A 23,261-nucleotide genomic window follows, 5' to 3' on the forward strand; every position below is an offset into this window, starting at 1 on the left:
TATTTGTACTTAATGAACACGTTTCAAAAATGCTGTTTGTTTCACTTTTTACATTGATAACTTTCACACTGAACAGCCTCTGAATTAAAAGAAACAAGTTAGTGGGGATTGTTAGCGTTAGGTAGAGGTTGGACTTGATGATCTTGAGGTCTCTTCCAACCTAGAAATTCTGTGATTCTGTGGTTTCGGCCTTGACGCAGAAAACAAATTTCATCAAAGGTCTTTACAATTTCTGACAAGACCACTCTGATCTAAATACTTCAGTGCCTGATGCTTTGTTAAGGTTCCCAGGAAATTCTCCTTATATTTCGTTTGAAATTTTCTTTCTTCATTGTCCGGGGTGCTTCTACAGAATGCTTCAGAACTCTTACGTAAACCAAAAAAAGATACCATCAAGCTATCTACTCCTTCATAAATGATGTATACTGCTGTAATTAACTATATACAAACTGGCGTTGCAGTTCACCATTACACAGCTATAGATGCCCTGAGTAGTTGGATACACCACCAAATTCCAGATGCAAATACCTTATAGAGTATTTGTTTTGCACTGAAGTTGGGGTGAGGATGAAACAGCAGCTTTGAGGAAAGTGGAAGTCAAAAGTGGAAGCCAAAGTCCCAGCTTGAAGGGTTGGCAATAATTGAAGAGAAAAAGGAGAAAGGAGTGAGTGAATTTTGGGCACGTAAGCAGGGTCCTGTGGGGAAGAAAGACACTATAAGGTACTAGGGATAGGGGAGATGCTTTGGTTGGGCACCTTTCCCAACACCTGCTCCAGAGGAGAGCAACCAGGTGAGGCTGCTTGGAGGTTTCACCCATTCCCTCCCCTCAGGCACCAGGAGGAGGAGGAATCATTTTGCAGTTGCAACCAGCTGATCTCCCTTCCTGTGAGCAGTAAGTAGCCTCTCTGCACCAGTAGCACCAGTAGCCTTTCTGCCAGGAAGGGGAGGAGCAGCTCTCCTGGAAAAGTGAGGAGCAAAGGCTTCCAGAAGGAAGAGGGCGAAGCTGGGGATGCCCATGGGTAAGTGCATGGCAAGCGTTGGTCTGGGCTGGGTGGCTGCTGTGGGGCTGATGGAAGGGACAGAGCAGGGAGAGGCTTTCAGAGGATGGAAGGCATCCCCCCACTTTTTTTTTTTTTTCCCTCCCACTGTCCCCACAATGTGGGACGTTTTCCCTCACCCCTGTGTTGCCTGATGGCCCTAAGTGTCCCCCATTCGTTGCTGCTTCAGCTAAAAAGAAATTACTCACTTTTACTTAATCGTCATTTCATGTTAAGTGTCTAGTTAGAGCCCCCCATTTTAATCTTGTTATCATTTTAGTTACTATCCTAAGGAAATTTTTGTCTTTCCTGAGCGATAACCATTCAAGCAGGTAGTACGCAAATAAGTGTTGTCTTTGCAGTAGGCTTAGTACTTCTTTTTGCCAACCAAGAAAGTATCTTGCATGTGCATATAGGCAATCATGTTAGGTTATACTTATTCAACTTTTTATGGAAATACAGAAGCTAGTACTCCTGGTACTCATACTACTTAATTGAAGATAAAATAACCTAGGTCTGCTGGTAGCAAAGGTCATCATTGACTCTATTTGTTCCTTAAATGAATTGACTTCCACAATGAATAAACATTATCTGTAGTTTGTGAGTTGACCTTAGGGTTTCCAGTGCTGCAGGACCTGTATCTGATGGCATGGTGGGGGTGCTGGAGCTACCACACTGGCACCAAAAAGGGCACAGGGGGAAGTGGGGGGGGGGGGAGGGGGGACGGGACCTGAGGAAAAAATCCTGCCTTGGACTTCTAACGAAGAAATAAGAAGCATTGGAAACAAGTACAAGAGGGTGGTAGTGGTAAAGGGACTTGAGTGGGATCTGAAGGAAAGCAGATCTTTCACTGAGGACAAAGGAAGATAAAATTATTAAAAATGATTGAGGCAGGGAATGACTTTGTCTTATGAAAAATAAGCATTGGAACTGTTGGGGAAAAATATTTAGGGCTATGAATGGGGCAAACTGTGAGTCTTAGGGTGAGAAAGGAAACCTTTCGGTGGTGGTGGGTCGACGCTCCTAGCAGAGGAGAAAACTTGGAGGTCCCCACGCATCTGGTGTCTGAGGGTGCTGAGTTGTGTGGGGTTGCTGCTTGCCTGGATGAATGCACACTGCTGGGACCGGCCATGCTCTGCACCAGGGGGATGGGGAAGCAAGCTGCCTCTGGCACCCGGATGGGAACTTCTGCTTGTCCCAGATTAGCTGGCAGGATAGAAAATGTATCATAAGCAGTTTTGTACTATACCAAACTTTTCCTGCCCCAACGACTAAGTAGGAAGTAAAGGCTCCTAGAAGGCAGCTGTGATGTGCTCGCCCTGTTCTCAACCTTGTTTTTGCCTGCTGATGAAAGTTCTGCAATGTTTGTATTACAGCTATAATTATATTGCAACAGGGAGAAAAAAATAAAAATTGGTGAACCTAGCAATCATGGATTTCTTCTTTTGTAATGCAAAATTACTGCTTAGCAACTGCACACCAGACCTAGAAAGCTAATGTAATGCAAGAGAAGAGGGGTTAGGAAGCGTGTTGTGGATTAAAATGATTGCTGAGCAAGTCATGTAAGGAAGGAGCTCGCTGTGCCTTGGGCGCACACTAACAGCAGCACAACTGAACAGCCAAGATGTGCCAGAGAGCACGCTGTGGAAAGCTGGGGCTCACTGCGGTGCCTGGGTCAGTGCACAGGGCTGGCCGTGCCAGTGTGCACCCCAGTCAGCCTCAAGCCTGGGTGTTGGGCTCCCTGGTGCCGCCAGCCAGGCCGCAGCCTGCCTCTGACTGGCTCTACAGAGCCCCTGCATGGGCTGAGGGCTTCCCTGTGCTGGCCTGATCTGCTCCCTGCACGGGCTGCTTCTTGGTGCCACCTTCTGCACGTCAGTTTGGACAGCACAAGTTGTGAGCTGCTCTGATTTCTATTCCTGGCCTTGTGGCCAGAGTGCTATTTGTTCTGGTTTGATCTCTACGAAGAGCGATGTCAATGAGCTGCTTGAGGGATTTGTTTAAGACCTCTTAGTTGGGCATCCTTTCCTGCCCCTCACATAAGTGTTTTGTCTCAGGGACATGCGTAGCTCCTCACATTACTCAGGTCTTTATCACTACCCTGCCTCAGTGGATTGCAGCAAATGATTCTCAGGCCTCTGGGACACTTTGATTAATGTATTTCCTGAGGCAATTAGGCATTGTTTTGAAAAATACGTTTGGCAGCCAACCAGGCTTCATTTTCAAGAGCTATATTGCCTGCAGTTTGTTGTTCTCACTATGAATTTTAGAATTTGAAATTTGAGCTTCTTCTCTGCTTCTTTTTCCATGCTGCATCAGTAATGCAAATAGGACAGTCCAAATTATCAAAATTACCTTTTTCTTTTCTTTTCTTTTCTTTTCTTTTCTTTTCTTTTCTTTTCTTTTCTTTTCTTTTCTTTTCTTTTCTTTTCTTTTCTTTTCTTTTCTTTTCTTTTCTTTTCTTTTCTTTTCTTTTCTTTTCTTTTCTTTTCTTTTCTTTTCTTTTCTTTTCTTTTCTTTTCTTTTCTTTTCTTTTCTTTTCTTTTCTTTTCTTTTCTTTTCTTTTTCATTGTTATTCGTATGGTGGTGTATTGTAGCTCTCACTGGGAAGATCACTCACTAAGCCCAGAAGAATTTAGCATGAAACTGTTCTGCTGTGACATCTACCCCCAAGTCTTCTATTACTGAGCAACTTCATCAGCGAGCCTCGGCCTAGCTGAACTGCTACTGCTTGCTGGGCTCTAGTCAGAGAAGCCACCTTTGTTTCTTTGTCTGCTTCTATTTACGTGAAGAAATACAATAAGAACCAGGACAGGTGCTGTCTTCTCTTGGACTCTCTGCACCGTGGCCTGAGTAATAATCAATGACTCTTTTCCTTTTTCCCCCTCATTACACTGGCATGTGAGTGTGCTGAAAGCAGCCAGAAGAATGAGGCCCTCAGTGCTGTCATGGCCACATCCTTCCCAGTGTCTGCCACCAAGCGTCACTCATCTGTGCGTGGAGAGGGTGCAGGAGGAGGAGAAAGTAGAGAGAGACCACCAAGTCTTTACAGAAAGTGCCTTGGATGCAGCCATTGTCTCCTAGGTAGACAAACTTCCCAGTTAGGCTAATCTGAAAAATAGACATTATTCAGACCGGTAAAACCTCTTTGTTTCAATGCCAGTTTCTCTTGTGCTGCTTTAGCTCCTGCATTGTTTATGTTACACTTCCATTGCTCCCTGTGCTGTTTTGTGTGTACTATTTCCCCAACTGTCTTGAATGTGAGGTTTTGAACTTCTGTCAAATCCCAAATACTAACAAGCAGGGAAATCAGGAATTTGGCTTCATGTGCACTCCCAAACACAGAGTCAGCGTGGACTTCACAGAGTGGAAGTGACCTCCTGGCTCCTGCTTCACACATGGGGCTGCCGGGCCTTGCAGCCACCGCTCAGTGCAGCCTGTATTCCAGCACGGTGTTGTTATTTTTTTAATCCTTTGGCTACCTGTTTGAAAGCATTTCTTCAGTAGAGAGTATTTTTCCCCCTCTTCAGTTATAAACACAACCTGTAAGCTCACTGTTGGCCAATGCAGAGGACAAATGTGGCAAAGAGCTTGCAGCCTGCAAGGGGGCAAAATAAACCTGGAGCGTGGCAGGTGAGAGCTGCACAACAGGAACCACAGAAGCCAGTATTTTCCATTCATTACCAGCAAAAAGCTGTGCAAGTACTGGCAAAGATCCCAAGGTAAGCAATAAAAGTGCGTATTTTGGCACGGAGTCAGTGGCTGTCGAAGTACACCCCACAAAGGCAGGCCTGCCATGGGAAGGAGCAGGGCTTAGCCCCTGGGAACCGAACCTCCTGCCCCAAATGCTGCCATGAAGGGGGTGCTGCCTTCACCCGTAGCCGTAGGTGAGATGGATGCTTTGCAGATATCCCTCCTACGTGCTTTCTGGGACCAGCAAGGGCTTGGGGAGGGGGAGCCCGGTGCGAGAAGGGAGAGTGCTCTGCCAGGTAGTTTCAGAACTCAAAATAAAATAGACTCGCTTTGCACGGTGTTTACTCAGCTAACACTGGCCATGAAAGACTTGCTAGCACAAAACAAGGTGCCTTGGGGCTCCCACAGGCTCATGGAGGTGTTTTGCAAGGTCGTAAATTTTATCCTGTTGTGCTTTCCCCAGGAGCGATGGGAATGGCTCTGGCTGTGGTGTGCAAGCACTCTGTGGCGTGCAGACCTCCAGGGCACCTCCATGCTCCGAGATGGAGCTGGCCATGTGGGGTACTTGCTGTGGGGTGCTCCGGTAGCCAGCTGCTTCTGTGCTTGATAGGGATGGCACTGGTAGGAATGGTTGTGGCCAATGCTGTCCTTGTGGGCCTGCACTCAGAAGAGCTTATGTCAGTGACGAGCTGGGATGATGTGACTTTCTGGTGGACTGGGTAAAAGAAGGAGCTAAGCAATGAAACGTGCTTCCCACACTGCCAGTTCTCCTTTCCACTGGCTGCTCAGGGGAGCTCCCCAAAAATGTCTCTAGGAAAACTCTGAAATACAGCATACAGGCCGAAATGTGTCAGGTCCCACAGGAGCTGAACAAGCAGCTTGCTTTTGTGTAGCGCTGTAAGTGAATGGTCTGCACTGCAGTTACTCCAACAGAGAATCAATCCTTATTTTAAAACAGATGTGTATTTAAACATGTAAATGTGAGGATCCAGAGAGCTCCTTCAGGCCAAATGCTGCCTTTCTTGTGAAAGCTTCTGTATGCAGTGGCATGCAGGTAAGATGGTAGATGCATTTCCAGAAGTCATGCAGTGCCAAGCTCTGCTTTCGACACTTGTAGTAACTCAGCTTTGTACTATAAAAGCAAATTTGCATCAGATATGTACCCACAACATAATATAATGATACAAGGCCATATCCTGAGGCAGATGCATCTCAGAGAGCCCTTGGGTGCCCAACGCTTGATTAACCCTTGCCCAGGTGACAGCCTGGTCAGCACATGACAGGGCTGACAGTGCCCACTGGGCCCCCAGGTCAGCCCTGGGACACTCTCTGGCCAATTTTACTTTCATCTGTCACTTCTGTGCCTTGCAGGATTTTCTATGCCTGCAGAGAGAGAACTTCTGCTTGGTGGCTAAGGGTGAAGCTCAGAACAAGCCCCAGGGATGGCTTTGGGGGTGCTGAGCTTGGCTTGGCACCGGTTTGTCACAGTGATCTGAATGTGTCTAAATCGAGTGAAGCCTGGGTGTTTTCTGCCTCACTGGCCTAGCCTGTACAGCTGCATGATGTTTGTCTGGGCACTGGAGGAACAGAGCTTCTGGGCAGAGGGGTGAGGGACTTCCTGCTTCAGTCATAGAGTAACAGTTCAGATCTGATTGCTTTTTTGCTCTGTATTTATCTCCCTAGAACAAGTCTCTTGCATGGGACCTTTCTGCAGTAACAGGCAGTAGTGGTGGTTTGTGTCAGGCCGAGTGCATTTTCCAGAGATGTAGGAGGCTTCCAGAGAGCAATTTGCCCTTCTGGGGAGGGGCAGGGACTTTAATAATTTTCATACAGGTGTGGCCCAACCCCATCCAAGCATAACTGAGATTTCTCTAAGCACACCAGCAGTGTCTGAGGAGCTCTGCAGTGCAGGAAGGTCATTGTGAGGGGACGTGTCAGCCCTTTGCTGTCCTCACAGCACTCTTTCCAGAAGCATGCTTCTTTCTGATGAGGTAAATGTGCTCTGTGTCTGTGCTACAACATGTCGGCTCTGTAACCACAGAGGTTACAACCATGCTTTTGACCCGAGTTCTTGGTATTTTAATTCTTTGGGCTTGGGCAGTAGAAAACAAAAGAAATGCTGAAAACAAATTGCCACGAACATCACCGGGAATAAAATACATCTGCAGGATGGCTCAGTATGGAAAGCTACAACTTTATCTTTTTAAAATTGTAGATTAAATCCTACATGCCTACATTCAAGATGATGTCTACAAATGCTTAGCATGTTCTTATGTGCACTGGGCTAAGCGGGAGAAGTACGGTCCGTTAGGAACTCTGGATTTGCTAATTCCTTGAATGTGCTGAAAATATCTATTCCTTTTGTGCTCTGCCAAGAGATGGCTCCCAACAGCGGCCTCTGAAATGCAGTGATGTGCCCATCGCCTCTTGTTGCTCACCTGTTGTGACCTGGTGGTGACTGTGAGCAGTGGCTGGCTGTGGGAGGTGGCTCCCAGTGGGATGCGTGCCCTGCTGCGTGTAGCTGGAGGGGTAACCAGCACGTGGCCAGTCCACATGATGTCCAGACAGCTGCCTTCTCCTGTCCAGCGTGGCCATAAGCTGCTGTCACCAGCAATGCCGCTCTTAAGATGCCAAACTGTATTATAATCTGCATCTACTGCATTTGCAAGCTTAAAATTATATATATATATTATTTACTATATTATTGCTACTTCCGAGGCGATCAGCTCTGGGGCAGACGCGTTCTGCAGCAGAGCGGGGGATCGGACAGGCAGGGCTAATTTTTCTGGCACCGAGCCCACTCGAGGGAGCCGCCAGGACCCGGCAGCCCTCGTGAGGGAGGGGAACGAGGCGAGAAGGAGGCGTAGGCGGAGCCAGCAGCGCCCCCTCCCCGGCCGTTCAAAAGCTGCCCCTAGGGAGCGCGAGTGAGCAGGAGCGCAGTGACCAGGGCTGGCGGGTAGGGTGTGGTGCGGCAGTTAGGGCGTGGCACGGCAGGGCAGGGCGCAGCCGTTAGGGCGTGGCACGGCAGTTAGGGTGTGGTGTGGCAGGGCGGGGTGCAGCAGTTAGGGCGTGGCACGGCAGTTAGGGCGAGCAGAGAGGGCAGAGCGTTCCCCCCCGCCCATACGAACACCTCCTCTAACGGCGGTCTAGCGCTAGCTCAGCTGCAATGGTGTACACCAGGCACAGCGCTCTCCAGGAAGTCTGTGCGCACCCAGACTGACTGCCCGCTCAAAACTGCTGAGAGAGACAGGTAGCTGAGGAAGAGGTAGTAAGTCTACCCAGGAGGATGCCTAGGGCGAGGAAGTCGACTCCACACCTCAGGACTGCCTCCACCAGGACTGAAAGAAGGGGTGATGTGGGCAACTCCCTTCTCAGGGGAACAGAGGGCCCTATTTGTCGGCCTGACCCTTCCCATAGGGAAGTCTGCTGCCTCCCTGGGGCCAGGGTCAGGGACTTTGCCAGAAAGCTTCCCAGCCTGGTTCGCCCCTCTGACTATTGTCCTCTTTTAATAGTCCAGGCTGCAAGTGATGACATTGAAGAGAGAAGCCTGAAGACCATCAAACAGGACGTTAGGGGACTGGGACGGTCAGTGGATGGAGCGGGAGTACAGGTGGTGTTTTCGTCCCTCCCTACGGTGGCAAGGAGGGGTACAGAGAGGACATGGAAAGCCCACCTGAGAAACACATGGCTCAGAGGCTGGTACCAACATAGAAATTTTGGTTTTTTGACCATGGGGCGCTCTACTCTGCACCCAGCCTGATGGCTGCAGATGGGCCATCTCTAAGGGGAAAACGGATCCTGGACCAGGAGCTGGCGGGGCTCGTTGAGAGGGCTTTAAACTAGGTAAGAAGGGGAACGGCTGAAACAAGGCTTGTTAGAGCTGTGCCGGGGGAACAATGGCAAGGCTGGGAGAGAAGGCAATGGCCCAACTGAAGTGCATCTACACTAATGCACGCAGCATGGCTAACAAACAGGAGGAGCTGGAAGCCATCGTGCGGCAGGCAGGCTACGACTTGGTTGCCATCACAGAAACGTGGTGGGACCACTCTCATGACTGGAGTGCTGCAATGTCTGGCTATAGGCTCTTCAGAAGGGACAGGCAGCACAGAAGGGGTGGTGGTGTGGCTCTATATCAGAGAGAGTTTTGATGTTGTGAAACTTGAGGCTGGGAATGATAAGGTTGAGTCCCTATGGGTTAGGATCAGCGGGAAGGCCAACAAGGCAAGCATCCTGGTGGGGGTCTGTTATAGACCGCCGAACCAGGATGAGGAGACTGATGAGGAGTTCTACAGGTAGTTGACAAATGTTGCAAAATCATCAGCGCTTGTTCTCATGGGGGACTTCAACTTCCCAAGTATATCCTGGAAGCACAACACAGCCCAGAGAAAGCAGTCTAGGAGGTTTCTGGAGAGCTTGGAAGATAGCTTCCTGACACAGCTGGTCAGTGAGCCTACCAGGGGAGGTGCCCCACTAGACCTTCTCTTCACAAACAGAGAAGGACTGGTGTGAGATGTGGTGGTTGGAAACTGTCTTGAGCAGAGTGACCATGAAATGGTAGAGTTCTCCATTCTTGGAGAAGCCAGGAAAAGGACCAGTAAAACCGCTGTATTGGACTTCCGGAGGGCTGACTTTGAACTGTTCAGGACACTGGTTGGCAGAGTCCCTTGGGAGATGGTTCTGAAGGGCGGAGGAGTCCAGGAAGGCTGGGCGCTCTTCAAGAGGGAAATCTTAATGGCGCAGGAGCGGTCCGTCCCCACATGCCCAAAGACGAGCCGGCAGGGAAGAAGACCAGCCTGGCTGAACAGAGAATTTTTTAGTGTGGGGGGGGATTTTTTACTGAGAGGGTTGTGAGGCATTGGAATGGGCTGCCCAGGGAAATGGTGGAATCACCATCCCTGGAGGTCTTTAAAAGACATTTAGATGTTGAACTTAGCGATATGGTTTAGTGGAGGACTTGTTAGTGTTAGGTCAGAGGTTGGACTCAATGATCTTGAGGTCTCTTCCAACCTAGACAGTTCTGTGATTCTGTGAATACACACTGCTAATATTTTCAGCTGTTATGCCCTTACTCTCCCTGCTGTAACATCCACCAAGTGGAATTCGAAACAAGTCTATCTTGATGAGCAGCTGAGCTCCCCACGTGGCAATACGCGTACCCCCAAGGGATGGCTGAGGTGCAGGTGGCTTTACCCTCTGCAAAGGGGTAAATGAACGAAGGCACCACAAAATGGGGTAGGCAGAGTGGGGAACAGGCGTGTAAGCACCCCGTTAGTGGCAGCATTGTTCAAGGTGATCTCTGTTCTCTTTGTTAGCTTTGCTCCCACTTCCCCTGCATGGCCCCTGCAGACATCAGAGCCCCCTGCACCTGCTCTTTCCCCCACTCTAGTCAGGAATTGCATTTGTGCTTGTAAATCATGACAAGTATTTCAGTCAAAATCTTGTTCCTCGCTGTCAGAAGCACTTGGCATTGTGCTCACTTGTAATGGGGCTGTGTGGTGTCACCCTGCCAAAAAGACTTATCTGCAGTGGTGCTTGTTCATGGCTGGCTTCCTTCAGGCTAGTGTGGGCAGCATCCCTTTGCAGAGCTTGTTCCTGATGTGCGAATTATAGAAGCAATATTCTGAATTTGGATAGCAGGGAGTTGTGGTTTTTTTTGTTTGTTTTTTTGAGTTGTTTTTAACCTAGGTAAGTGCAACCTGTTCTGCCCGAGCATTGTGCTTGCCTGGGATCTGGGGAGGTCTTCACAAACTGTGCCAGAAACCTTGGAGTTAAACATATGTGAAAAGGCTTTTCTCTGTGGGAATTATATATAAATAATCTGAAGATTTTAAATAAAGTCTTGCAGTTTCTCCATCCTGCTTGTTGTGGACAGCCAGACCTTTTCAAGGGACACGAGCCTGTGTCACCCAACAGCTACCATTTGCTGGAGGCAGTGGTTTTGCTCTCCTGCATCTGCTCTGGAGCCTGCGCTGTGTTGCACGCAGGGACTGCATTATGGAGCCCATGGGACCCAAGGGCGTTGTTGGCGTCACAGCCATGCCTGTGGCTGGCTGTGCAGCAGCTGCTGGCCCTGGGCAAGGCTGGGGAGCAGCCAGCCGCCGCTTTGAAATGAGAGCGCAGGGACAATGGGAGCTGCCGGCTGCAACATGAGCCCTGCCGAGCTATGTGGACGGAGGGATGTTGCTGGAGGATAAATGTAAACCTGGGGGCTGGGTGCCGGGTTAGCGGAGGAGAGTGGACGAGGGTGGTGATTTAAAAAGAAGTACAAATGCAAATAAAACAAGATAAAATTAAGGCATCCATCATGAAGCACTGAAGCAGCTGACAGGCAGCACAAAGGACGTCGGTAAGACATACAAAGTGCAGCTGGTGTCACCCAGAGGCGAAGCGAGGAAAGCTCTTTGTGGGGAATGTTTTCCAGAAAACGACATTCAGAGCACTGCGTACAGGTGGCTGTGTTGGCCATCTAGACCAGCAGCCTGTCTCTGAACAGCAGGTGCCTAGGGAGAAGCGCTTTTTTGCATCCAGCAGCACTCCCCAGGATGCAGTGCCAGCCCCCTGTGCCTTGTGACGATGGGGCTTCTGTGACAGGAATCGCTTCTGTATTTAGTAGTGTGAAGCTAATTGATCTAGCTGTAGTTTTTGGTCTTCTCCAGACCGTTTTACAAACCCTGCCCAAAGCCCTTTCTCCCTCTGGTTTCTCTTCTAGCTGGGGGGCCGTACTCTTATCTATTTGTTCTTGGTACAGAAGCCATTCTCTACCTTGGATGTCTTTGCAGTTTTCTCCTGTGTCTTTTCCAAATCTCTCCTTGAAACCAGAGGACCAGAACTGCAAGCAGCACTAAGGGCACCATGGATTTATAGCAACATGGTCTGGCCTTGTTGCTTCCTCTCCTTTCCTAGGAACCAAGAGGCTGGCTTTTCTCAGTCAGCTGAGCACTGAGCTTTCACAGAACTGTCCGTCTCGTGGTTTTGATCCTATGTGACATCAGTGAGCTCAGAGGAAGTCACTGTTTATTTTATACATATATACTTGTTTATATAATTATTGAGAGATGGTCTTTGTCTTTACTTGCCTAAATATCCCACTGTAATTACCAAACACCTCACTCTTCACCACTTTTCCAGGTGATTTATGGTGCTAATAAGCAGGCATCAGCATGCCCTGGAGGAATCCACTGGATCTGCCCTGCTATGGAAACCAATCCTGTGGAGACTGGAGATATGGAAACATATCCCTACCATTTGCCTCTCCACAGTTCAGTAAGCCTTATCCATGGGAAGGCTTTCCCTTCTTTCTGCAGGTTATTTAGGTTAGCTGTCAGGGTAGGGACACTACCCAGTACCTTCTGAACATCCCAGTAGGTTCAAGGTGATGGATCTCTCTTGAATGTATTTTTTTTCTATCTTCAAAGATCCACCTGTGAACTGTATTGGCATACAGTTCAGCCTGTATGCCAATGAGGGTACATCAGAAATAAGTGACCGAGCTGTTTTCCCTGGGAGAAATAAAATCCCTAATCTGGCAAGCCGCTCCAGTCAGAGGGTGGTGCACACATGGCCTGATCTCCAGTTTGGGAAGGTTCTGCAGTCTTGCTGTGATGCCCTGCTACATTACAGACAATCCTTTCTTATTTATTAAACACAAATCACAGTGCCACTTAGAAAATATGGCCTTCTGTAAACAGTAGAAGATACTTGACCGGTGAAACACATTGTGCTCCCATTCCCCAGCCGGTGCGGTGGCCCTCAGCTGTCATTCCCCAAAACAGGTGGTGTAAGGCAACACCTCGGTGGCTATATCGCTCCGGCCTCTTGGCAGGAGGCTGTCCAGCCCCCCCGGGGAGATGTTAAAGGCACTGCGTGTGCTCCAGGCTCTGTGGGGCTGCAGCAGGAGGGAGCTCAGGTGATGGAGGTCCGTCGTGTGCTCCTCCTGGTCTTCTCCGCAGGTAAACGAGCGTGGTTCAGTGATTGTCTTGGGCTTGGTCCTTTGGGAGGGTGTGGGAGCATGGCTTTGTGTGCGTATTGCTATAAAAGCGCGTGTTCTGGGAGCAGACTGCCCAGAGGGAGGTTTTATGACATGCCGTATCACTCAAATAAGAGCTTTGGCATGCTCTGATAGCAGCTAAAACATTTCTAATTTCAGCCCTCAGATAGTCTGAAGTGAAAAGTTTGTGTTTAGTTTTTTTCCTCTCTGTGTGTTTGCCATGCTCTTATTTATTCTAGTGCTAAATTTATTTCCAAATTAATGAGAGGGTCTAGCAAACATGGCTTGAAATGTAGAATTTCACCAGTTTCAGGACTACTGTCAAGGATACAGAACTGTTTTGCAGCTGGGTATATTGTACCAGGATAATTCTCCATAAATCATCCTTTGAAAGAATAAGGATTTTGTGATCCTAAACCTTTTTCACCAAAATCAGGAAGTATTCCAAATTCCTACCAAGCCCCCCAGAAGCTAATAGTGTGAAGGATTTTAGTTGGGTTAATAAAGCATGGCAAAATGCTTAACCTAGCTGTGACACTCGATGATCACAGCGTAGGAAGAGAAAGCAGCCGTCGGGAAGCGAGCAGTGCCCGGTTGCGCAGTCCACGCATGGGGTTTTTGCAATGACACTCGGGTATTTTAATAAGGTCTGGTGACAGGACAAGGCTGAGACAGAATCCTTGGCATCTCAGCTCAGCTGCATGACAGGACCTGGTGAAAAGGCAGTTAGGAAATATGGGGAAATCCTGGCTTAGTCTGGAGTCAGCGGCAAAATTCTTGTTGAATTCAATGGCCCAGGATCCCAACTGAGAGGCAAAAAGGCAAGGGAGAGATCTTCCAAGTGTGCTTGTGGTGAAGCTCAGCTGTTCTCCACCGCCTCTTGCTGCTGTTAAGAGGAGTAGGTGGCTTGGCAGACAAGGGAGCACGGGACATAGAAATATAAGCACAATTTGTGAACTGCCTCCTTCTCTGCCCTCCTGGGTGCTGCCAGAGTGACTCCCGGCATCAGAAAGAGCTGGCTGTGTGTAGGCCTCAGGTGGACGAACCTGGACATTGCTTTCACCCAAATGACTGAGGTTGGTCCTGTTTAACACTACTATTACTGGCAGGACCATAGAATCGAAGGCAGACAGGGCAGCAACATAAGAAATCGCTGATGATGGGCATTTTCTGTGTTAAACTGCCCAGAAATACTGAGCTCTACCACAGCCATGGGTTGGGAGAGCCTGCAGGGGATTCCTAATGCTCAGTCTGACTTCCACAGTCACGGCCATTTGTTTTTGCTCATCTACGTGTTGGCAACTCTTTCTGCCTTCATCCTGATCTGACCTGCAGATCAGACAAGGAATTGTCCCTGCTGGTGGCATTTGCAGCACGCAGGTGAACTGAGAGAGGAGCCACAGGGCAGGCTCAGTGCTGGCCAGCCGCAGGGACCAGCTGCTGGTGGCACTTGCCCTGTGCCTGGCCCCTCAGCATGTCCCCATCCCACTGACACCTCCCTGCCCTTCGCAGCTGGGCTGGCCCTGTGCTATGAGCACGAGACGCGCCTCGTCGAGGACCTGTTCAGGGACTACAACAAGGTTGTGCGGCCTGTGGAGGACCACCGGGATGCTGTTGTCGTCACGGTTGGGCTGCAGCTCATCCAGCTTATTAATGTGGTATGGTGTGGGCATGCGTCAACACTGGTTGACAGGGTATTTCCAAATGGCATGGCTTCCCTTCCCCTCTAATCCTGATGTGTGCTGCTGGTGTCTCCTTTTCTTTCTTTCTATTTTTTAAGGATGAAGTAAATCAGATCGTAACAACCAATGTCCGCCTGAAGCAGGTAACTAAATATTGCTAACTATTCTGTCCTGTTCAAATAAATATGCTAGACACAGCCAGGGATGAACTACTTTTGGGGGCAGCTTGAACCAATGGATCAGCTGGTGGAGTATTTCTTCATTCTGGGGCCTCAAGAACAAAAAGCTTCAGATGCTAGTGGCCTTAAAAAAATAATACTGCACCTTTATGTTCCTTCTCTGATAGCAATTCAGACAGTAGGCTTTGGGTATATTTATTTTGGATTAAGTGTCTTAAACCAATATTGAAGTTAATGTTTAAAAAAAAAATGAATTAGCTAGGGGCATAGTAATATGTGTCAATGCTTTCATGCATAACCTGAAGCTAGGGAGATGGGTGTTTCTAGGAAGTATTGAGCAGTGCTGGGAGAGGTTCTCCCTGGCTGAACTCCTCCCTCCGCAGCAATGGACAGATGTCAACCTGAAGTGGAATCCAGAAGACTACGGTGGTGTGAAACAAATCCGCATCCCGTCAGATGACATCTGGCGCCCAGACCTTGTCCTTTACAACAAGTAAGCAGCTTAGGAAGGGACATCCCTGTCCAGTGTCACCTTTATGGAAACTGAGACAGGAGAGTGTGTCTGCTTTCTAATGCTGTCCCATAGCAACCCCATCCTGCTGCAGGGACCAGAGGCTGAGCACCAACTGCTTTACGCAGCTAGGCTGCTCCCAGGCCACTGGGTAGCCGCTAACATCCTTCCTTTCACAGTGCAGATGGTGATTTTGCCATTGTTAAATACACCAAAGTCCTTCTGGAACACACGGGGAAGATCACCTGGACACCTCCTGCCATTTTTAAAAGTTACTGTGAAATTATAGTCACGCACTTCCCGTTCGACCAGCAGAACTGCAGCATGAAGCTGGGAACTTGGACATATGATGGTACGGTGGTGGTTATTAACCCGGTAAGCAACAGTTTGGTAACCGGGAAAAGCAATAAAGACCTGGGTACTTTCGTAGAGAAATCTCAGGTTTAGAATGGAAAATAACTGACTGAAAAACAAGCATACACTACCTGTATAATACAGAAGCCCCATTTGTAGATCGATCACAAAAATTGTCCAAGTTTGACTTATCAAATTCCGAGTGTGCTTATTTCCCATGTCCTCCCCAAATTTCCCTTCAGTGGACTGTCTCTGATTCCTTCTTTAAAACATTAAGTTGAACTCTGTGCAAAGGATGATGTTCTAAGGCAAAATCACATAAATTAAGAGTGGTTGCTTTGCTTACAAAGATGCATAAAGTGCCTGACTTATTAGAAATTCTGTTCCTGAGTGACTGCCAAGTTGGGTTTTGTTCAGAACATCTAATACTCTATTATTTATTTTCTGTCAGGAGAGTGATCGTCCTGACCTGAGTAACTTCATGGAGAGCGGTGAGTGGGTGATGAAGGACTACCGGGGCTGGAAGCACTGGGTTTACTACGCTTGCTGCCCCGACACGCCCTACCTGGACATCACATACCACTTCCTCATGCAGCGCCTGCCGCTCTACTTCATCGTCAATGTCATCATTCCCTGCCTGCTTTTCTCATTTTTAACTGGGTTGGTTTTTTATCTGCCCACAGATTCAGGTATGTGAATTTATTCATTCTACTGCCATAGAAATTGCTCTTCTAACAAGTTTTGGAGAAATTCTGAGCATCTGAAGCCACCACCCAACCCAAGGGGTAGTGCTTGCTAAACAGATGTTTTAGCTCAAAATAACAAGTCTAAACATTCTGCAAATAAATGGTAAGCTCTGAAAGCTGAAACTATTAATAAGGACAAATTAGGCTGATTTCCCATGGAAAACACTGATTAACTGTCCAGTTAATTAACTTCTGCAAAACAATGATTTGGATAGCCGACTTTCTTATTCTGTCACTCAGGCTTTTAGTATGGTTGTACATCACACAGTGTGTGAGGAAGCGGGGGGCCTGAGGCCCCTCTGCACTATGCTGGAGCAGCCACCTTGCCATCTGTGTGCACACGTTGGCTTGTTTGACACAGAGTAATTCTGGCTTCTTCTGGCCTGCTTTGTCTCTGCTGAGCAGCTCTGCTGAAGAAAGCTCTTTTTCCCTGCTACCATGTCTCATGCTTTGTTCGTTCTGCCTTGCCCAGCTTCTCATACCACTTAATTTCAGAGACCATCCTATGAAAGACTTCCAACACAAGTTCTTTGGGTGGACAACTTTACAGAAAGTTGAAATGGATAGAAAAAAGCTGTGTGAATCATGATTTGTGGTTCAGTTCTGACATCCTAAGTACTGAAATGTCCCCCATAGCAGCTGACCTCTGGTGCCAGATGTGATTTTTGTCTGCTCACTCGCTCTCTGGCAGGCTCATGCTGTGCTGAGGCAGGTGGACCCCAGGAGGCTCTGGAGCAGGCATTAATCAGGTGCATGCATTTCATCATTCAAATCCCACAGCTCATAAAGTGCTCCTGGCAAGCAGGCTTTCCATACCCACCACCTGTACCTCAGCCTAGTCATGTCTGGAGACTTCCATTGTACTGCTGGGCCTGGGGCTGTATGGGGCAGTCGGGTTTGGCCAGCAGCGTTACCACTTTGGGTGCTGGGAGTGCAGATAGCGTTCCAGGTGCATGAAAATGCATGTGTGTGGGTAGCCATCATTCACATCTGAACTTCTCAAATTGACAGTCTCAGTTCTGAATTATATGAACAGCAGTGGTATTGTTTTTTTATTATAATTAGTTTGGTTTTGTGTTTTGGCATGGCAGGTGAGAAAATGACTCTCAGCATCTCTGTCTTGCTGTCTCTGACTGTGTTCCTTCTGGTCATTGTGGAGCTGATTCCCTCCACCTCCAGCGCAGTGCCTCTGATAGGCAAATACATGCTGTTTACCATGGTGTTTGTCATCGCTTCAATCATCATTACAGTTATTGTCATCAACACCCACCACCGCTCCCCAAGTACTCACACCATGCCGCACTGGGTCAGGAAGGTGAGCTCGATGCTTTTGCATGTTTTGTGGTTTCCACAGAGCATTGTGTGTGTGTTGTGTTGTTTTTTTTTGGTTTGGTTTGGTTTTGGCGGATTTTCTCCTACAAGTCAGCATGAATCAGGGAAGTAGATGCATAGTGTTAGATCTCTCCAGGCACAAGAGCCAGCATTTCCTACTTAGTTGTGCGTAAAGGCAACGAGACTGCCAAGTTTCTCCTTTATGTAACAGAATTGCCCACTGGGTAAAGTCCTGAAGGGAATGGACGAGGCAAAGCATGGGCAGCTAGGGTACAGGGAGAAGAAAGCTGGCCAACTGGGCTCGAGGGACATTACTATAGTCTAATTATCTATTTCTGCCTGCCCGGGGCCAGGCCCATCAGATCATGTGAATTGGGAGCACAAAGGTTGCCAGGGATAGCTGTGCTCTGCCTTCTGTTCTGCAAAAGATGGTTTAGCAAGAGCCAAGGTCTCCTCTGTACTTTTCCAGTAGTTGGGAAGGAAGATGTTTTCACACTGGCCTATATGGTGACCATGAGCTGTAGAAATAATTGGGTGTCCATTACTGCGAGCTCTTTGCCAGGCAGACAGCACCAAAGGGGACCCAGCCAGTTATTCTTATCTTTTATAAGCCTGCCTAGGTTCATATTAAGCCATGACATGAACAGGAGGTTGCTCTGCTGATTTCCTTTTAAGGCTACAGCTTACATCAGATTTGTTCTGCAGCACAAAAAATGCTGCAGAAGAGAGATTTCAAATGACAAACACTGCGTGTGCTTAAAATTGATCTGGAAGCAAGGCCCCCTTACACCAAAGGACATTACATGTGCCTATAAGGCTTGTAATAACAAACAGTTGGAATAGTCAGGCATAAGTAGCCAGGAGACCCTCTTCTGGCTACACAGCCATGCAAAATCACTTCCAGAAAGCGTGTGATGGGCCTGTGGATGACACAGATACAATATGAATGCAGCATGTGGTGTGACATACTCCAAAGCGGAATTTCTACTGAGCCCAGGACGGGAAGTTATCTGCGACCTGAGCAGCTCGCCTTTGTTTATTGCAGAGCTGCATCTGCTAAGCAGCCCCTCCAAACAGAAATGTTCCTCTTCTGCCTCTTTGTTTTCAGATCTTCATTGATACAATCCCAAACATCATGTTTTTCTCTACAATGAAACGGCCATCCAGGGATAAACCAGACAAAAGGATTTTTGCAGAAGATATTGATATTTCTGAAATTTCTGGGAAGCCAGGTCCTATGCCTGTCAACTTCTACTCCCCACTTACCAAAAATCCAGATGTGAAAAATGCTATAGAGGGAATCAAATACATTGCGGAAACGATGAAATCGGACCAAGAATCCAGTAATGTAAGGCATTCTTTGTGCATGATTCATTTCTTACTTTCATACTCCTACATCTCATTTTTTGGCAAAATATCCATGACTCACAAAAAAAAAAAAAAAAAAACTCCAATCCCTGATTTGGCTTTATCAGGGGACAGTCTTCTGCCCTTAATTCACTCATTGAGGAGTGACAGATAATAGTCACAGATGGCAACTGAATCTCAGTTAAAACAAACAAAAAAAAGTAGCAGTGCTATGGTTTTCTTAATGTGGTATGTGAAGCTACAGAGCCGGAGTGTGAGTAGCAACACAGATTCCAGAACTGTAAGCAATTCCAAGAACCATTCCTCTTGTCCCTGGCTTGGGCATCTTCCCCCTGTGGTAGGCAATCTTAAAAAGCCAGGAAGCAAGCCCAACTGCAGAATTCAGATGTAGTTTTGAGAAGCCAATGTGACTTCAAAGTGATAATTCCCATTTTGATAAGTTTTTTTTGTTGATCCATGAATGCTACAAGTAGTCCCTGCAAGAGAAACACATCATGAGCTACTCTGATTACTGTCTTTTTCCACGTTGCAAGCCAAAGGAAGGAAAACTGCGTGTAGAGTCATATATGGCAGCGTTCCCCAGGAAAACCTAACTCTGCCTCCTCCTAGCATGTCCAATGCAATTAACCCCCTCTTTCATTTCAATTTTTGCAGCTCACACAGCTTTTGAACAGGTAACTCAGTACCAATCCCTCACCTTACTAAATGATCAGCTGCTTCCTGCTGAGAAGTTCATGTCTAGTGGTGACAGCTAACCTGCAGATGGGGAGGGGCTTCTCGGGGACAATAATTTGGCCTCTCCTCCACTCGGGCAGAATTTACACCCCAGTGTTTGTTCCTGTGACCACATTCCAGGAGCGTGTGAGATGGCTCCGGTTGCAGTCTCGTGTTCCCAATGGCTCCTCGGCAGATAAAGTGCTACCTTCAGCAGGGCTGACATGGTTTCAGTGCCTCTGGGCTCTGCTTCCTCCTGTACTTACAAGGAGGGTCTCCAGTTACTGGCAAGTGCTCCCTTCGGAAGTGGAGCCCAGCTGTTTGTGTCATCTAGGCACCACTTCCAGAGGGTTTCAAAAGTCAAATTCCAAAAATAAACTGCAGGCTGTGGCTCCTGGAGGCTTGTCACATCATGGTGTTTGCTTATGAACCACCTCGAAGCAGTATTGATAAGTGTCCTCCTCTGGATGAGTTCCAGCAGCCCCTTCTACTTGTGGTGCACCAGACGCAAAAGGAGAGTGTGCCTTAGGCCAGGGCACCTCGGTCATAGGGCAGAGTTTCAGGGTGGGAAGGCCAAGCCCCCAGTCCTGCTGTGCTCCATGCCTTGCCCTCTGCTGGTTTGTGCTGGTTTGTGCCTTTGCTGGTTTGTGCCATGATCTGTGACTGGGAAAAAGACTAAGGGAGCTTCAGAGAAGGCTGTCCCAGGCCTTGGAGTGCATTGTAGGCATGGGAAGTGGGCTGGAGCTAAACTAATGAATAATTGCTTAGGCATCCCATTAGAATGACAAGGCAATAGGAAAACAAAAGCCAGTTCGGTAGAACTAATTGTTTAGCTTCCTACTTTTTAAGTATTCTTTCAAAAGCAACTATTTGACTAAAAATTAGGCTTTCCAGCATTTTTAAAATGAAATTGTTCACCAAATTGTTTTAATAATTTAGTCTTGAAACTTGCATTTCTAGATAGCTCAGGCTTTCTGAACCACTGAGCTGCTTTTGCAAAGAAAATGAGTATTTTTTGCATACTAGTGGATCTTACTGAAGAGTCTTTCCATTGTTCAAGACCGTAAATTACAAAAATGCCCACAGCAGATATGGTTCTGCAGATATTTTAATATCTCCTTTCTTTCTTCCTCAGGCTGCAGAAGAGTGGAAGTTTGTTGCAATGGTGATCGATCATCTTCTCCTTGGTATATTTATGCTAGTTTGTATTATTGGAACGTTAGCTGTATTTGCTGGTCGCCTGATTGAATTAAATCAGCAAGGATGAACATCAGATGGAAACTATTTGCTGCCCTGGTAAGCATCTGAAAGCATCTTAACCGTCAAAACCTGGCCAGCCCCTGGAAGTTTCACAGGCAGGACTCAGTTCCCCTGGGAATGAGCAGGGATAATAAAATGTAAGGCTCCATACTTAGCACTTCTGAGCTGCTGCTTGGTGCCGTTTCATTGCCAAAAAGACTTACTTGCGCTACTGCTGGACCGAATGGCTGTCAGCCAGGTTTTGGTCCATTTTACCATTTATTAGGAATGTTAAGGTATTAATAAGACTGTCTGACTTTGTAAGCCACAGACACAATTCAAGTGACATCAATAGCAGTACTAAGCTTTAGCTGAGCAATAAATCTTTATCCAGCTTTAGCTTCCAAGTTGGTTTCAATATCTGCTCTGTGGTTTTTGCATTGGCAGTGTCACAAATGACTCTCCTTGTAACGTGGACTGTAACCAGCAGAAATGTCTCGAAATCCTTGGTTAAGCACTTGATTTTCACATACAAACCTGAAACAACTGTTGTGTGTGACTCTACCTGCAGAAACTCTTGGTCCAGAAAAGAGGAGGGAATGTTCCTTGTTGTGGGAAGGATCCGCAGCCAGTTGGCTTTTGCAGGTATTTATTTGCTATCCAGGCCCACGATAAAGGACTTGCAGAGGAGGATTTTTCACCCTCTTCTATCAGTGAGTCCTGCTCTGTGGCCACCCAAATAAGCTACAGACAGAGACCAAGCACACCTTGGTGTCTGCTCTCCATTTTGAGTGATGAGTAATTGTGGGGGCAGCTTCAGATTATGAGAATGCTCAGTGTGACATCTTAAACACAACTCTCCGTCCTCTGCTCTGCTGAAATATGTCACGAGCATCAAAGTCAGACACAGCATCACAAAGAATATTCCTATGGAAAGCTTGAATACCGGTTCTACTCCATGTGGCAAAATGATAGGACCTCCACCCTCAAATGGCCTGAATTAACCAAGCTTTCTTCAAATGTTGAGCAGCAGCTCACTCTAGTGACAAAACTGAGTAGTGCTACTTTCGTCCAAAGACCTTTGATGTTGTAGGGTTGTTGGTTTTTTTCCAGTAAATATTCAACCCAGGCAACAAGCTTATGTTTGTTTCAATAACACAGTGTGGAAGTTCCAGCAGTGCTGTCTATTCTTCTCAAAAATAAATAAGCAGAGGTGGGGCAAAGAATACAAGTTACTCATCTTTCCGAGCTGGTTGCCCAAGCCAGTAAGACTGCTTTGCTAACATCTGTAAATAATTTGCTGTGAGTTTAATAAAATAACTTATGTTAAGGTTCTACAGGAATGTGTCATGTTTGCAGAGGATGGGCATTTGAAACACACTATGGGGAAAATTAGGCTCTTGTGTAATAGTTCAGTTACTGCAGTGGGGCGGTTTGGGCAATGTTTTGGTGAGGTGCAGTACTCGCCCTAAAGCCTAAAGCAAAGGGTTTCTTCAGGTCAGTCAATCACTTGTAATGCTCTGCTTGGCTCTTATGGTTTTGATGTTGGTAATCTTTGTCTCCCTGGATGATCATCAACCCCATAACTGGTGGCTGAAGATGTATGCTGGGCTAAGACTGCTGGCAGATGGAGAGCCTGCTGCAGCTCTGCCTATCTTCAGTAAGTTCTCAGCTCTTGGATGGAGCCAAGCAATTTCACAGCTTGCCAGGAGCTGAGCTGCCCTGTAATGGTGCCTGTGATGCTTAAACTGGGGGACCGTGACTGGCACTGAAGTGGCAGGACAATCCTCTTAGGGGAACCTGTGGCTGAATCTTCGCATTAAAAATAAACATCAAGTAATGAGATTTGTGGTGAGCAGCTGCAGTACGCTTGTTCAGTTTCTTCGAAACACCTCCAGGGTACTGGTCTCCAAATCCCATCTCTGTGTGTGCCTGTCACCTCTCCAGCTCTGGCTCTCTCTGTACACAACTAGCTGCCCTGTCAGTCATTTCCTTCCACAGAAGAAGCTTTGAAATTTATTTTATTTTTATTTGTAATAGTTTGGTCTGTCTTACAGGCACAGTAAATCTTCTGCCTTCGTATTACTCTGAGCCTTGATGAACTGGGCATGTCTCAAAAGATGTGGCACTGGGGGTAAGGGGAGGAACAGCAAAGAACTTCCCTCCTTGGTTTGCAGAATCTGGGCACTGTATTCTGACTTCCCATGCAGACAGTCCTCCAAACTTCAACAGGACACTTCAGGAGGAAGTTCACCTACATCTCCTTTTTTTGTTTTGAATACTCAAACTGTCTGGGCTGCCATTAATGTATGTTCCTAGATCACCTTTGCAGTAATGTTTTCTTAGGTATCACTAAGGTACCACTGACAGCTCCTGCTACTGATATCCATCCATGAAAACAATACCTACAGCCAGGCTGTCT

The 23,261-nt window shown here is 47.3% G+C and overlaps 1 protein-coding gene across 4 annotated transcripts; it reads left to right on the forward strand.

The window, feature by feature from the left end:
- Positions 1-133: 133 nt before the first annotated feature.
- On the forward strand, positions 134-22,178 carry CHRNA1 (cholinergic receptor nicotinic alpha 1 subunit). 4 transcript variants are annotated; one of them, XM_084524612.1, is made up of 11 exons: positions 134-1,019; positions 14,227-14,372; positions 14,495-14,539; positions 14,959-15,068; positions 15,266-15,461; positions 15,892-16,129; positions 16,878-16,935; positions 17,366-17,501; positions 18,627-18,866; positions 20,736-20,896; positions 21,287-22,178. In XM_084524612.1, exons 1-10 carry the CDS (start codon positions 1,010-1,012, stop codon positions 20,865-20,867), a joined length of 1,311 nt encoding a protein of 436 aa, XP_084380738.1. In that variant the 5' UTR covers positions 134-1,009; the 3' UTR covers positions 20,868-20,896; positions 21,287-22,178. The 4 variants fall into 4 exon arrangements, with proteins under 4 accessions (XP_084380738.1, XP_084380736.1, XP_084380737.1 ...); XM_084524610.1 differs by lacking the exon at positions 16,878-16,935 and having other exon boundaries at positions 17,278-17,501; XM_084524611.1 differs by lacking the exon at positions 16,878-16,935 and having other exon boundaries at positions 17,278-17,501; positions 21,411-22,178.
- The last annotated feature ends 1,083 nt before the right edge of the window (positions 22,179-23,261 follow it).

Source organism: Aythya ferina (assembly GCF_964211825.1).
Source record: "Aythya ferina genome assembly, chromosome: 6".
Taxonomy (NCBI): domain Eukaryota; kingdom Metazoa; phylum Chordata; class Aves; order Anseriformes; family Anatidae; genus Aythya; species Aythya ferina.

What these genes read in the sequence shown, in the direction of transcription:
- CHRNA1 (XM_084524610.1), top strand. An exon ending in CCAATGTCCGCCTGAAGCAG is followed by an intron (nt 14,540 to 14,958) that starts GTAACTAAATAT and finishes CTCCCTCCGCAG; the next exon opens with CAATGGACAGATGTCAACCT. An exon ending in GACCTTGTCCTTTACAACAA is followed by an intron (nt 15,069 to 15,265) that starts GTAAGCAGCTTA and finishes TTCCTTTCACAG; the next exon opens with TGCAGATGGTGATTTTGCCA.